The following is a 15,356-nucleotide window of genomic DNA, read 5'->3' on the forward strand; positions in this document are numbered from 1 at the left end:
TGAGGACAAAGGGGTCTGGAGGGGGCAGTGGGGTTAGGAGGGGACAAAGAGGTCTGGAGGTAATAGAGGGGTCCGGTGTGGACAGACGGTGCTGGGAAGATCAGAAGGGTTTGGGAGGGGGCATTGGAATCTGAGTGGACAGTGGTTCTGGAGGGGATAGGGGTGTTTGGTGAGGACAAAGGGGTCTGGAGGGGGCAGTGGGGTTAGGAGGGGACAAAGAGGTCTGGAGGTAATAGAGGGGTCCGGTGTGGACAGATGGTGCTGGGAAGATCAGAAGGGTTTGGGAGGGGGCATTGGAATCTGAGTGGACAGTGGTTCTGGAGGGGATAGGGGTGTTTGGTGAGGACAAAGGGGTCTGGAGGGGGCAGTGGGGTTAGGAGGGGACAAAGAGGTCTGGAGGTAATAGAGGGGTCCGGTGTGGACAGACGGTGCTGGGAAGATCAGAAGGGTTTGGGAGGGGGCATTGGAATCTGAGTGGACAGTGGTTCTGGAGGGGATAGGGGTGTTTGGTGAGGACAAAGGGGTCTGGAGGGGGCAGAAAAGGGTGGAGAGGATGGTGTATGGGAGCTGTGATGGTAAATGTTAGAGGACAGAAGCAGGGATCATGCTGCATTAGTAATGAGGAGCCATTGACCATTTTTCAGCTTCAGTTACAGAGAAGTTAAACATTTCTTTAATTTTATACATACAGGACAACATTTTATTTCTATGGAAACAGTCATTGGAGTGATTCTCCTAGTGCTGATGAATACTTATTTTTTTTCCGCTCTCATCTAATGTGGCCGTCTTTCTCGTTTCCCCTTCAGAACGTGTTCTCAGCGGCGACTTACACCAACAACATCCGGAGGGCTCTGGATATACTCCATGCTCAGGTCGGTCAGCACAGGGGTATTCAGGCTAGAAATAACATTACACAGGATGCTCGCTGATGTCAACGGCGTAAAGCCGCATTTCTCCTGTGGTGGCGCTGCAGGGGAAATAACCAATTGTTGCCACAGATTGAGGCTTTTGGAAAAAAATAAAGCCTCACACAGCCCCATAACCTGAAAATTAAAAATGTTGCAGCACTCAGAAAATGGCAACACAAGCAAAATATTTTTTTTTTCAGATTTTCGATTTTTCTTTTACATGTTACATTAAAAAAAAACATGCATGTTTGGTATCGCTGTCATCGTACTGACCTGGAGAATCAGATTTCTGGGTCATTTTTACCCAAAAAAAACGAATGTGGAATTGCTTTTTTTTTTTGCAGCATTTGGATTTTTTTTCCCCCGCTTTTCAATATATCACAGGAAAATATAGATGGCGTCATTGAAAAGTAGCAAAAAAAAAATTATATAAAAATTTGATATCACTGTTTTCACATGGAGAAAAAAAAATACAAAATACCATATTTGTATTACTCTCAATAAAACAAAAAGCTTTAAAACGCCATAAAAATGCTGCTGTTTCTAATATTTTTTTTAATTCGGCAGCATAGAGAATTTTACTCGTCTTTTTTAGAACTTGTAAAATAAATGGTGCCACTAAAAAATAAATATTAAAAAAAAATAATATATACAAAAAAAAAAAATGTTGGAAAGCAGAAATGGAAAATCATAGAATTGACGGCAAAATTTAAAAGCAAAAAAATCTAGAATTTGCAGCAGATTTTTCCATGGATGTCGCCATTTGTATCTCCATGTGGAAAGTCTCCCACTCCCGTCTCTTTGTGACTCGTCAGAACATTCCCTGACGTTGCGTCCGACCTGCTGACTGGTTTGGATTTCCCTTCCTCAGGTTCCCAAGGCTTTCGTTAACCTGGTGGAGGTGATGGACATTATCCCACTGAGAGAAGCTGTGCTGGACGGTCGGGTGAGATGCCCAACGCTCCTTACAAGGTGGGATCCATAGACCACGTCCTTCAAGTCTCTCCTAAAAATGATTCTTGAGGTTCCTAGAAAAGTCCATCTCTAAGTGGCGCTTATCTGTTACAGAACCTGCGAAGCCGCGATCACAATGATTGTATCCATAGATCGATATATTGTGGGAAACGATTTAAGTATAGTTTTCAGGGACTTTAATTGCCGTCAGATTGGTGGGGATCCAGATCCAGAGACCTCCCAACAACGGCTCAGAAGACCATTGAGAAGAACATAGTCCGGATTCAATAGACAGTCATAGGCAGGAGCGCAGGGAGTATGGAATCAATAGACAGTCATAGGCAGGAGCGCAGGGAGTACGGAATCAATAGACAGTCATAGGCAGGAGCGCAGGGAGTACGGAATCAATAGACAGTCATAGGCAGGAGCGCAGGGAGTACGGAATCAATAGACAGTCATAGGCAGGAGCGCAGGGAGTACGGAATCAATAGACAGTCATAGGCAGGAGCGCAGGGAGTACAGAATCAATAGACAGTCATAGGCAGGAGCGCAGGGAGTACGGAATCAATAGACAGTCATAGGCAGGAGCGCAGGGAGTACGGAATCAATAGACAGTCATAGGCAGGAGCGCAGGGAGTACAGAATCAATAGACAGTCATAGGCAGGAGCGCAGGGAGTACGGAATCAATAGACAGTCATAGGCAGGAGCGCAGGGAGTACGGAATCAATAGACAGTCATAGGCAGGAGCGCAGGGAGTACGGAATCAATAGACAGTCATAGGCAGGAGCGCAGGGAGTACGGAATCAATAGACAGTCATAGGCAGGAGCGCAGGGAGTACGGAATCAATAGACAGTCATAGGCAGGAGCGCAGGGAGTACGGAATCAATAGACAGTCATAGGCAGGAGCGCAGGGAGTACGGAATCAATAGACAGTCATAGGCAGGAGCGCAGGGAGTACAGAATCAATAGACAGTCATAGGCAGGAGCGCAGGGAGTACGGAATCAATAGACAGTCATAGGCAGGAGCGCAGGGAGTACGGAATCAATAGACAGTCATAGGCAGGAGCGCAGGGAGTACAGAATCAATAGACAGTCATAGGCAGGAGCGCAGGGAGTACGGAATCAATAGACAGTCATAGGCAGGAGCGCAGGGAGTACGGAATCAATAGACAGTCATAGGCAGGAGCGCAGGGAGTATGGAATCAATAGACAGTCATAGGCAGGAGCGCAGGGAGTACAGAATCAATAGACAGTCATAGGCAGGAGCGCAGGGAGTACAGAATCAATAGACAGTCATAGGCAGGAGCGCAGGGAGTACGGAATCAATAGACAGTCATAGGCAGGAGCGCAGGGAGTATGGAATCAATAGACAGTCATAGGCAGGAGCGCAGGGAGTATGGAATCAATAGACAGTCATAGGCAGGAGCGCAGGGAGTACGGAATCAATAGACAGTCATAGGCAGGAGCGCAGGGAGTACGGAATCAATAGACAGTCATAGGCAGGAGCGCAGGGAGTACGGAATCAATAGACAGTCATAGGCAGGAGCGCAGGGAGTACAGATTCAATAGACAGTCATAGGCAGGAGCGCAGGGAGTACAGATTCAATAGACAGTCATAGGCAGGAGCGCAGGGAGTACATAATCAATAGACAGTCATAGGCAGGAGTGCAGGGAGTACATAATCAATAGACAGTCATAGGCAGGAGCGCAGGGAGTGCATAATCAATACAGTCATAGGCAGGAGCACAGGGAGTACAGATTCAATACAGTCATAGGCAGGAGCGCAGGGAGTATGGAATCAATAGACAGTCATAGGCAGGAGCGCAGGGAGTACAGATTCAATAGACAGTCATAGGCAGGAGCGCAGGGAGTACATAATCAATAGACAGTCATAGGCAGGAGTGCAGGGAGTACATAATCAATAGACAGTCATAGGCAGGAGTGCAGGGAGTACATAATCAATAGACAGTCATAGGCAGGAGCGCAGGGAGTACATAATCAATACAGTCATAGGCAGGAGCGCAGGGAGTATGGAATCAATAGACAGTCATAGGCAGGAGCGCAGGGAGTACGTAATCAATAGACAGTCATAGGCAGGAGCGCAGGGAGTACGTAATCAATAGACAGTCATAGGCAGGAGCGCAGGGAGTACGGAATCAATAGACAGTCATAGGCAGGAGCGCAGGGAGTATGGAATCAATAGACAGTCATAGGCAGGAGCGCAGGGAGTACGGAATCAATAGACAGTCATAGGCAGGAGCGCAGGGAGTATGGAATCAATAGACAGTCATAGGCAGGAGCGCAGGGAGTACGGAATCAATAGACAGTCATAGGCAGGAGCGCAGGGAGTACGGAATCAATAGACAGTCATAGGCAGGAGCGCAGGGAGTACGGAATCAATAGACAGTCATAGGCAGGAGCGCAGGGAGTATGGAATCAATAGACAGTCATAGGAAGGAGCGCAGGGAGTATGGAATCAATAGACAGTTATAGGCAGGAGTGCAGGGAGTACAGATTCAATAGACAGTCATAGGCAGCAGTGCAAGGAGTACAGATTCAATATAAGGTCATAGGCAGGAGAGCAGGGAGTACAGGTTCAATACAGTCATAGGCAGGAGCGCAGGGAGTATGGAATCAATAGACAGTTATAGGCAGGAGTACGGGATCAATAGACAGTCATAGGAAGGAGCGCAGGGAGTATGGAATCAATAGACAGTCATAGGCAGGAGGGCAGGGAGTATGGAATCAATAGACAGTCATAGGCAGGAGCGCAGGGAGTATGGAATCAATAGACAGTCATAGGCAGGAGCGCAGGGAGTACGGAATCAATAGACAGTTATAGGCAGGAGCGCAGGGAGTATGGAATCAATAGACAGTCATAGGCAGGAGCGCAGGGAGTACAGATCAATACAGTCATAGGCAGGAGCGCAGGGAGTATGGAATCAATAGACAGTCATAGGCAGGAGCGCAGGGAGTATGGAATCAATAGACAGGAGCGCAGGGAGTACGGAATCAATAGACAGTCATAGGCAGGAGCGCAGGGAGTACGGAATCAATAGACAGTCATAGGCAGGAGCGCAGGGAGTACAGATCAATACAGTCATAGGCAGGAGCGCAGGGCGTACGGAATCAATAGACAGTCATAGGCAGGAGCGTAGGGAGTATGGAATCAATAGACAGTCATAGGCAGGAGCGCAGGGAGTACAGATCAATACAGTCATAGGCAGGAGCGCAGGGAGTATGGAATCAATAGACAGTCATAGGCAGGAGCGCAGGAAGTATGGAATCAATAGACAGGAGCGCAGGGAGTACGGAATCAATTGACAGTCATAGGCAGAAGCGCAGGGAGTATGGAATCAATAGACAGTCATAGACAGGAGCGCAGGGAGTACGGAATCAATAGACAGTCATAGGCAGGAGCGCAGGGAGTATGGAATCAATAGACAGTCATAGGCAGGAGGGCAGGGAGTACAGATTCAATAGACAGTCATAGGCAGGAGCGCAGGGAGTACATAATCAATAGACAGTCATAGGCAGGAGTGCAGGGAGTACATAATCAATAGACAGTCATAGGCAGGAGCGCAGGGAGTACATAATCAATACAGTCATAGGCAGGAGCACAGGGAGTACAGATTCAATACAGTCATAGGCAGGAACGCAGGGAGTACATAATCAATAGACAGTCATAGGCAGGAGCGCAGGGAGTACAGATTCAATAGACAGTCATAGGCAGGAGTGCAGGTAGTACAGAATCAATAGACAGTCATAGGCAAGAGCGCAGGGAGTACAGAATCAATAGACAGTCAGGCAGGAGCGCAGGGAGTACGGAATCAATAGACAGTCATAAAAAGGAGTGCAGGGAGTACAGAATCAATAGACAGTCATAGGCAGGAACGCAGGGAGTACGGAATCAATAGACAGGAGCGCAGGGAGTACGGAATCAATAGACAGTCATAGGCATGAGGGCAGGGAGTACAGATTCAATAGACAGTCATAGGCAGGAGTGCAGGGAGTATGGATTCAATACAGTCATAGGCAGGAGCGCAGGGAGTATGGATTCAATACAGTCATAGGCAGGAGCACAGGGAGTACGGCAATCAATAGACAGTCATAGGCAGGAGTGCAGGGAGTACATAATCAATAGACAGTCATAGGCAGGAGCACAGGGAGTACAGATTCAATACAGTCATAGGCAGGAGCGCAGGGAGTACATAATCAATAGACAGTCATAGGCAGGAGCGCAGGGAGTACAGATTCAATAGACAGTCATAGGCAGGAGCGCAGGGAGTACAGATTCAATAGACAGTCATAGGCAGGAGTGCAGGTAGTACAGAATCAATAGACAGTCATAGGCAGGAGCGCAGGGAGTACGGATTCAATAGACAGTCATAGGCAAGAGCGCAGGGAGTACAGAATCAATAGACAGTCAGGCAGGAGCGCAGGGAGTACGGAATCAATAGACAGTCATAGAAAGGAGTGCAGGGAGTACGGAATCAATAGACAGTCATAAAAAGGAGTGCAGGGAGTACAGAATCAATAGACAGTCATAGGCAGGAACGCAGGGAGTACGGAATCAATAGACAGGAGCGCAGGGAGTACGGAATCAATAGACAGTCATAGGCATGAGGGCAGGGAGTACAGATTCAATAGACAGTCATAGGCATGAGGGCAGGGAGTACAGATTCAATAGACAGTCATAGGCAGGAGTGCAGGTAGTACAGAATCAATAGACAGTCATAGGCAGGAGCGCAGGGAGTACGGATTCAATAGACAGTCATAGGCAAGAGCGCAGGGAGTACAGAATCAATAGACAGTCAGGCAGGAGCGCAGGGAGTACGGAATCAATAGACAGTCATAGAAAGGAGTGCAGGGAGTACGGAATCAATAGACAGTCATAAAAAGGAGTGCAGGGAGTACAGAATCAATAGACAGTCATAGGCAGGAACGCAGGGAGTACGGAATCAATAGACAGGAGCGCAGGGAGTACGGAATCAATAGACAGTCATAGGCATGAGGGCAGGGAGTACAGATTCAATAGACAGTCATAGGCAGGAGTGCAGGGAGTACAGATTCAATAGATAGTCATAGGCAGGAGCGCAGGGAGTACATAATCAATAGACAGTCATAGGCAGGAGCACAGGAAGTACAGATTCAATACAGTCATAGGCAGGAGCGCAGGGAGTACATAATCAATAGACAGTCATAGGCAGGAGCGCAGGGAGTACAGATTCAATAGACAGTCATAGGCAGGAGCGCAGGGAGTACAGAATCAATAGACAGTCATAGGCAGGAGCGCAGGGAGTACGGATTCAATAGACAGTCATAGGCAAGAGCGCAGGGAGTACAGAATCAATAGACAGTCAGGCAGGAGCGCAGGGAGTACGGAATCAATAGACAGTCATAGAAAGGAGTGCAGGGAGTACGGAATCAATAGACAGTCATAAAAAGGAGTGCAGGGAGTACAGAATCAATAGACAGTCATAGGCAGGAACGCAGGGAGTACGGAATCAATAGACAGTCATAGGCAGGAGCGCAGGGAGTATGGAATCAATAGACAGTCATAGGCAGGAGCGCAGGGAGTATGGAATCAATAGACAGTCATAGGCAGGAGCGCACAGCAGCGTTAGTCTGTTAGGAGAACTAGTAGGAGACATTTATTGGTCAAAATAAACAAAAACAACGAGATTGCTCATATTCTTTGCGAAAAATGACTTTATAGAAACCCAATAGATAATATTATGGTCGTCCTGCAATGATGTTGTAGATGACTAACGCCATCATGGCTTGTAGTAGACACCACTAGAGGGAGCTCCTGAGTTCATTGCATACGGCTTTAACCCCTTCCAACTCCATGACACAGAATAAGCTCATTGGAGAAGATACGGGTATATGGAGCTGTGTCATAGGGCCGGCAGCTGCATGTACAGAAGTGATCGGTATTAGCTCCAATCACAGCTTTTAACCAGTTAAATGCTTTTGTCAGTCTTTGACAGTAGCATTTAAGTAGCATGATTCTGGCACCCCGTAATGTGATCATTGAGGGCTCATGGTTAGCCTTGATAAAAGGGGACCTACCAAGATCCCCCACTAATATCTTGGTGACCCTGGAAAGCCAACTGCAGAATTGCAAAAGATCACAAATTCACAGCGGATTACGATATAAAGTCAAAATGTAAAAAAAAAAGTGTGTTTTTTTTTAAATATTAAAAACTAAGAAATATATTCAAAACAAAGGAATTACAAATAAATAATCATAAAAGTCTGATCTAAAAATATAAAATGATTTAACCTGTAATGTAACAGCGGCAGAGAAAAAATCCAGCTGCCAGAATTGCCGTAACTCCTCACCAAACACCTGCAATGATAAAGACGAAAATAGAAAAAGTGGATAAATCATAAAGTTACAATTCTCATAACATGGAGACACAAAACAAAATTATTTTTAAGTTCAGATTTGTTTTTAGGCCCTAATATAATAAAAAAAAAGTTTGGTATCACCGAACTCGTACTGATCTGGAGAATCAGGTTACCGGGTCATTTTTAACGCAGAACATCATAAAAACAAACCCCAAAGAGACAAAGGTGGAATTGTGGAGATTTATTTTCAAAATTTCACCTTATTTGGATTTTTTCCATTTTTTACTACATTACATGGTAAAATGAATGACGTCATTCAAAACTACAACTTGTCCTGCAAATGTGAGCCCTCAGCGATGGGGACAGAAAAATAAAGTTCTGGCTCTTGGAAGAAAGGGGACAAGGGATCACTATACAGTATAAGTATACAATACGCTTGTGAGCTCCCTCTAGTGGTGGCTGCGCACAGACAGAATTTCATCATGTAACTATGTAACTCTCGGTCTGTGCTGAGGATTTGGAGCTGTGTATCAGAACAGCAATTGACAGCGTTAACTCTATCAGTACTGCAGATGTAACATTGGTGCAGCCACAGGAGCAGCAGGGAGGGTGCGTCTCATGTCAGGCTGTGTTCATACACGGTATTATACAGGTAGACAGTCCGTACAGCTGAGAGAGTGTGACCTGTGCTGCCCCTCTCTCCACAGCATTATGTGCCCCTGTCTGCTGAGCATCCTCGCCAATTCTCAGGAGTTTGAATTCATAGAGAACATGAACGAAGCCTATCAGGTACCGTATCTGTGCCACCGAGGGATCATTCTGGAACACTGTGTCACAGTGATGCATCGTGTACCCCAATACGAAGATACAGTGATACATAGTGTACCCCAATACTAAGATACAGTGATACATAGTGTACCCCAATACTAAGATACAGTGATACATAGTGTACCCCAATACTAAGATACAGTGATACATAGTGTACCCCAATACTAAGATACAGTGATACATAGTGTACCCCAATACTAAGATAGTCACAGTGATGCATCGTGTACCCCAATACTAAGCTATAGAGTCACAGTGATACATCGTGTACCCCAATACTAAGCTATAGAGTCACAGTGATACATCGTGTACCCCAATACTAAGCTATAGAGTCACAGTGATACATAGTGTACCCCAATACTAAGCTATAGAGTCACAGTGATACATAGTGTACCCCAATACTAAGCTGCAGAGTTACAGTGATGCATCGAGCACCCCAATACTAAGATGCAGAGTCAGTGATGCATCGTGCACCCCAATACTAAGCTATAGAGTCAAAGTGATACATAGTGTACCCCAATACTAAGCTTCAGAGTCACAGTGATACATAGTGTACCCCCAATACTAAGCTATAGAGTCACAGTGACACATAGTGTACCCCAATACTAAGCTATAGAGTCACAGTGATACATAGTGTACCCCAATACTAAGCTATAGAGTCACAGTGATACATAGTGTACCCCAATACTAAGATACAGTGATACAGTGTGTACCCCAATACTAAGATGGTGTACCCCAATAGTGTACCCCAATACTAAGCTATAGAGTCACAGTGATACATAGTGTACCCCAATACTAAGATACAGTCAGTGATACATAGTGTACCCCAATACTAAGATATAGAGTCAGTGATACATAGTGTACCCCAATACTAAGATACAGTCACAGTGATGCATCGTGTACCCCAATACTAAGCTTCAGAGTCACAGTGATACATAGTGTACCCCCAATACTAAGCTATAGAGTCACAGTGACACATAGTGTACCCCAATACTAAGATACAGAGTCACAGTGATACATAGTGTACCCCAATACTAAGCTATAGAGTCAGTGACACATAATGTACCCCAATACTAAGCTATAGAGTCACAGTGACACATAGCGTACCCCAATACTAAGCTATAGAGTCACAATGATATATAGTGTACCCCAATACTAAGCTATAGAGTCACAGTGACACATAGTGTACCCCAATACTAAGCTATAGAGTCACAGTGACACAGTGTACCCCAATACTAAGATACAGAGTCACAGTGATACATAGTGTACCCCCAATACTAAGCTATAGAGTCACAGTGACACATAGTGTACCCCAATACTAAGATACAGAGTCACAGTGATACATAGTGTACCCCAATACTAAGCTATAGAGTCACAGTGACACATAGTGTACCCCAATACTAAGCTATAGAGTCACAGTGATACATAGCGTACCCCAATACTAAGCTATAGAGTCACAGTGACACATAGTGTACCCCAATACTAAGCTATAGAGTCACAGTGACACAGTGTACCCCAATACTAAGATACAGAGTCACAGTGATACATAGTGTACCCCAATACTAAGCTATAGAGTCACAGTGACACATAGTGTACCCCAATACTAAGCTATAGAGTCAGTGATACATAGTGTACCCCAATACTAAGCTATAGAGTCACAGTGATACATAGTGTACCCCAATACTAAGATACAGTGATACAGTGTACCCCAATACTAAGATATAGAGTCAGTGATACATAGTGTACCCCAATACTAAGATACAGTCACAGTGATACATAGTGTACCCCAATACTAAGATATAGAGTCAGTGATACATAGTGTACCCCAATACTAAGATACAGTCACAGTGATGCATCGTGTACCCCAATACTAAGCTTCAGAGTCACAGTGATACATAGTGTACCCCCAATACTAAGCTATAGAGTCACAGTGATACATAGTGTACCCCAATACTAAGCTATAGAGTCACAGTGATACATAGTGTACCCCAATACTAAGCTGCAGAGTTACAGTGATGCATCGAGCACCCCAATACTAAGATGCAGAGTCAGTGATGCATCGTGCACCCCAATACTAAGCTATAGAGTCAAAGTGATACATAGTGTACCCCAATACTAAGCTTCAGAGTCACAGTGATACATAGTGTACCCCCAATACTAAGCTATAGAGTCACAGTGACACATAGTGTACCCCAATACTAAGCTATAGAGTCACAGTGATACATAGTGTACCCCAATACTAAGCTATAGAGTCACAGTGATACATAGTGTACCCCAATACTAAGATACAGTGATACAGTGTGTACCCCAATACTAAGATGGTGTACCCCAATAGTGTACCCCAATACTAAGCTATAGAGTCACAGTGATACATAGTGTACCCCAATACTAAGATACAGTCAGTGATACATAGTGTACCCCAATACTAAGATATAGAGTCAGTGATACATAGTGTACCCCAATACTAAGATACAGTCACAGTGATGCATCGTGTACCCCAATACTAAGCTTCAGAGTCACAGTGATACATAGTGTACCCCCAATACTAAGCTATAGAGTCACAGTGACACATAGTGTACCCCAATACTAAGATACAGAGTCACAGTGATACATAGTGTACCCCAATACTAAGCTATAGAGTCAGTGACACATAATGTACCCCAATACTAAGCTATAGAGTCACAGTGACACATAGCGTACCCCAATACTAAGCTATAGAGTCACAATGATATATAGTGTACCCCAATACTAAGCTATAGAGTCACAGTGACACATAGTGTACCCCAATACTAAGCTATAGAGTCACAGTGACACATAGTGTACCCCAATACTAAGATACAGAGTCACAGTGATACATAGTGTACCCCCAATACTAAGCTATAGAGTCACAGTGACACATAGTGTACCCCAATACTAAGATACAGAGTCACAGTGATACATAGTGTACCCCAATACTAAGCTATAGAGTCACAGTGACACATAGTGTACCCCAATACTAAGCTATAGAGTCACAGTGATACATAGCGTACCCCAATACTAAGCTATAGAGTCACAGTGACACATAGTGTACCCCAATACTAAGCTATAGAGTCACAGTGACACAGTGTACCCCAATACTAAGATACAGAGTCACAGTGATACATAGTGTACCCCAATACTAAGCTATAGAGTCACAGTGACACATAGTGTACCCCAATACTAAGCTATAGAGTCAGTGATACATAGTGTACCCCAATACTAAGCTATAGAGTCACAGTGATACATAGTGTACCCCAATACTAAGATACAGTGATACAGTGTACCCCAATACTAAGATATAGAGTCAGTGATACATAGTGTACCCCAATACTAAGATACAGTCACAGTGATACATAGTGTACCCCAATACTAAGATATAGAGTCAGTGATACATAGTGTACCCCAATACTAAGATACAGTCACAGTGATGCATCGTGTACCCCAATACTAAGCTTCAGAGTCACAGTGATACATAGTGTACCCCCAATACTAAGCTATAGAGTCACAGTGACACATAGTGTACCCCAATACTAAGATACAGAGTCACAGTGATACATAGTGTACCCCAATACTAAGCTATAGAGTCACAGTGACACAATATACCCCAATACTAAGCTATAGAGTCACAGTGATACATAGCGTACCCCAATACTAAGCTATAGAGTCAGTGATATATAGTGTACCCCAATACTAAGATACAGTCACAGTTATACATCGTGTACCCCAATACTAAGATACAGTGATACATAGTGTACCCCAATACTAAGATACAGGGATACATAGTGTACCCCAATACTTTGATACAGTCACAGTGATACATAGTGTACCCCAATACTATGATACAGTCACAGTGATACATAGTGTACCCCAATACTAAGATACAGTGATACATAGTGTACCCCAATACTCAGATACAGTGATACATCATGTACCCCAATACTAGGTTACAGTGATACATTGTGTACCCCAATACTAGGATACAGTCACAGTGATACATAGTGTACCCCAATACTAAGATACAGTGATACATAGTGTACCCCAATACTAAGATACAGAGTCACAGTGATACATAGTGTACCCCAATAGTAAGCTATAGAGTCACAGTGATACATAGTGTACCCCAATACTAAGCTATAGAGTCACAGTTATACATAGTTTACCCCAATACTAAGATAGTCAGTGATACATAGTGTACCCTAATACTAAGATATAGCATCAGTGATATATAGTGTACCCCAATACTAAGATACAGTGATAGCGTACCCCAATACTAAGATATAGCATCAGTGATACATCGTGTACCCCAATACTAAGATATAAAGTCACAGTGATACATAGTGTACCCCAATACTAAGCTATAGAGTCAGTGATACATAGTGTATCCCAACACTAGGATACGCTGATACATAGTGTACCCCAATACTAGGATACAGTGATACATAGTGTACCCCAATACTAAGATACAGTCACAGTGATACATAGTGTACCCCAATACTAAGATACAGTGATACATAGTGTACCCCAATACTAAGATATAGCATCAGTGATATATGGTGTACCCCAATACTAGGATACAGAGTCACAGTGATACATAGTGTACCCCAATACTAAGCTATAGAGTCAGTGATACATAGTGTACCCCAACACTAGGATATGGTGATACATAGTGTACCCCAGTACTAGGATACAGTGATACATGGTGTACCCCAATACTAGGATACAGTGATACATAGTGTACCCCAATACTAGGATACAGTCACAGTGATACATAGTGTACAGCAATACTAAGATACAGTGATACATAGTGTACCCCAATACTAAGATACAGAGTCACAGTGATACATAGTGTACCCCAATAGTAAGCTATAGAGTCACAGTGATACATAGTGTACCCCAATACTAAGCTATAGAGTCACAGTTATACATAGTTTACCCCAATACTAAGATACAGTCACAGTGATATATAGTGTACCCCAATACTAAGATATAGCATCAGTGATATATAGTGTACCCCAATACTAAGATATAGCATCAGTGATATATAGTGTACCCCAATACTAAGATACAGTGATAGTGTACCCCAATACTAAGATATAGCATCAGTGATACATTGTGTACCCCAATACTAAGATATAAAGTCACAGTGATACATAGTGTACCCCAATACTAAGCTATAGAGTCAGTGATACATAGTGTATCCCAACACTAGGATACGCTGATACATAGTGTACCCCAATACTAGGATACAGTGATACATAGTGTACCCCAATACTAGGATACAGTGATACATAGTGTACCCCAATACTAAGATACAGTCACAGTGATACATAGTGTACCCCAATACTAAGATATAGCATCAGTGATATATGGTGTACCCCAATACTAGGATACAGAGTCACAGTGATACATAGTGTACCCCAATACTAAGCTATAGAGTCAGTGATACATCGTGTACCCCAACACTAGGATATGGTGATACATAGTGTACCCCAGTACTAGGACACAGTCACAGTGATACATAGTGTACAGCAATACTAAGATACAGTGATACATAATGTACTCCAATACTAAGATATAGCATCAGTGATACTGTATATGGTGTACCCCAATACTAGGATACAGAGTCACAGTGATACATAGTGTACCCCAATACTAAGCTATAGAGTCAGTGATACATAGTGTACCCCAACACTAGGATACAGTGATACATAGTGTACCCTAGTACTAGGATACAGTGATACATAGTGTACCCTAGTACTAGGATACAGGATACATAGTGTACCCCAACACTAGGATATAGTGATACATAGTGTACCCCAATACTAATCTAGGGTGAATGTTAGCAAGTTTGAAAAAGATTTCTGGAGATAATCGGAGCCTCAATCCTCCTCTCACCTGTGACGTGTGTCCGCACTTTCCTCATTTCTCTTGTTTTCGCTCCTTTTCAGCTCAGTCTCAGAGATTTTGTGAATTCTGGAAGATACGACACCAGAGAAAACTTCACTGTGGTTCTACAGCCGTTTTTCAGGCACACAAAAATTCCATATCTCCCAGTACGTATTTACACCACGCGTCACCCCCTTTACTTTCTACTAAAATAACAGCTTGTGAATCTAGGTATCAGAGGCTTTCGTGTATAGCGGTGATTCCCTTGCTTTACAGTGCCACACTGCTCTTTTCACAAGATGCTCCTCTGCTGTTCTTCTCTGATCTTTGATAGGATGGAGCGCTGATCCTTCTAGAACATCCCCATATGGGGAGGGGGGGTGCACTAGGGGGCACCATCACTGCC

General features: G+C 43.8%; 1 protein-coding gene and 1 long non-coding RNA gene across 2 annotated transcripts in view; one reads left to right on the top strand and one right to left on the bottom strand.

Moving 5' to 3' along the window:
• The window catches only part of PLB1 (phospholipase B1), a 110,280-nt gene that overhangs the window by 61,960 nt on the left and 32,964 nt on the right, over positions 1-15,356 (top strand). Inside the window, exons 37-40 of the mRNA XM_073556339.1 lie at positions 807-872; positions 1,780-1,880; positions 8,929-9,010; positions 15,013-15,117. Coding sequence (XP_073412440.1) covers positions 807-872; positions 1,780-1,880; positions 8,929-9,010; positions 15,013-15,117 — 354 coding nt within the window. The remainder of the gene's footprint in view (positions 1-806; positions 873-1,779; positions 1,881-8,928; positions 9,011-15,012; positions 15,118-15,356) is intronic.
• LOC141060066 (uncharacterized) lies at positions 637-15,076 on the bottom strand. Its single transcript, XR_012222657.1, has 3 exons — positions 14,960-15,076; positions 8,154-8,219; positions 637-1,043 (listed from the first exon to the last, which is right to left on the bottom strand). It is a non-coding gene; the product is annotated as an uncharacterized lncRNA (long non-coding RNA).

Source organism: Dendrobates tinctorius, unplaced genomic scaffold (assembly GCF_039654945.1).
Source record: "Dendrobates tinctorius isolate UK_male_01 unplaced genomic scaffold, ASM3965494v1 ptg000232l, whole genome shotgun sequence".
Lineage (NCBI taxonomy): Eukaryota > Metazoa > Chordata > Amphibia > Anura > Dendrobatidae > Dendrobates > Dendrobates tinctorius.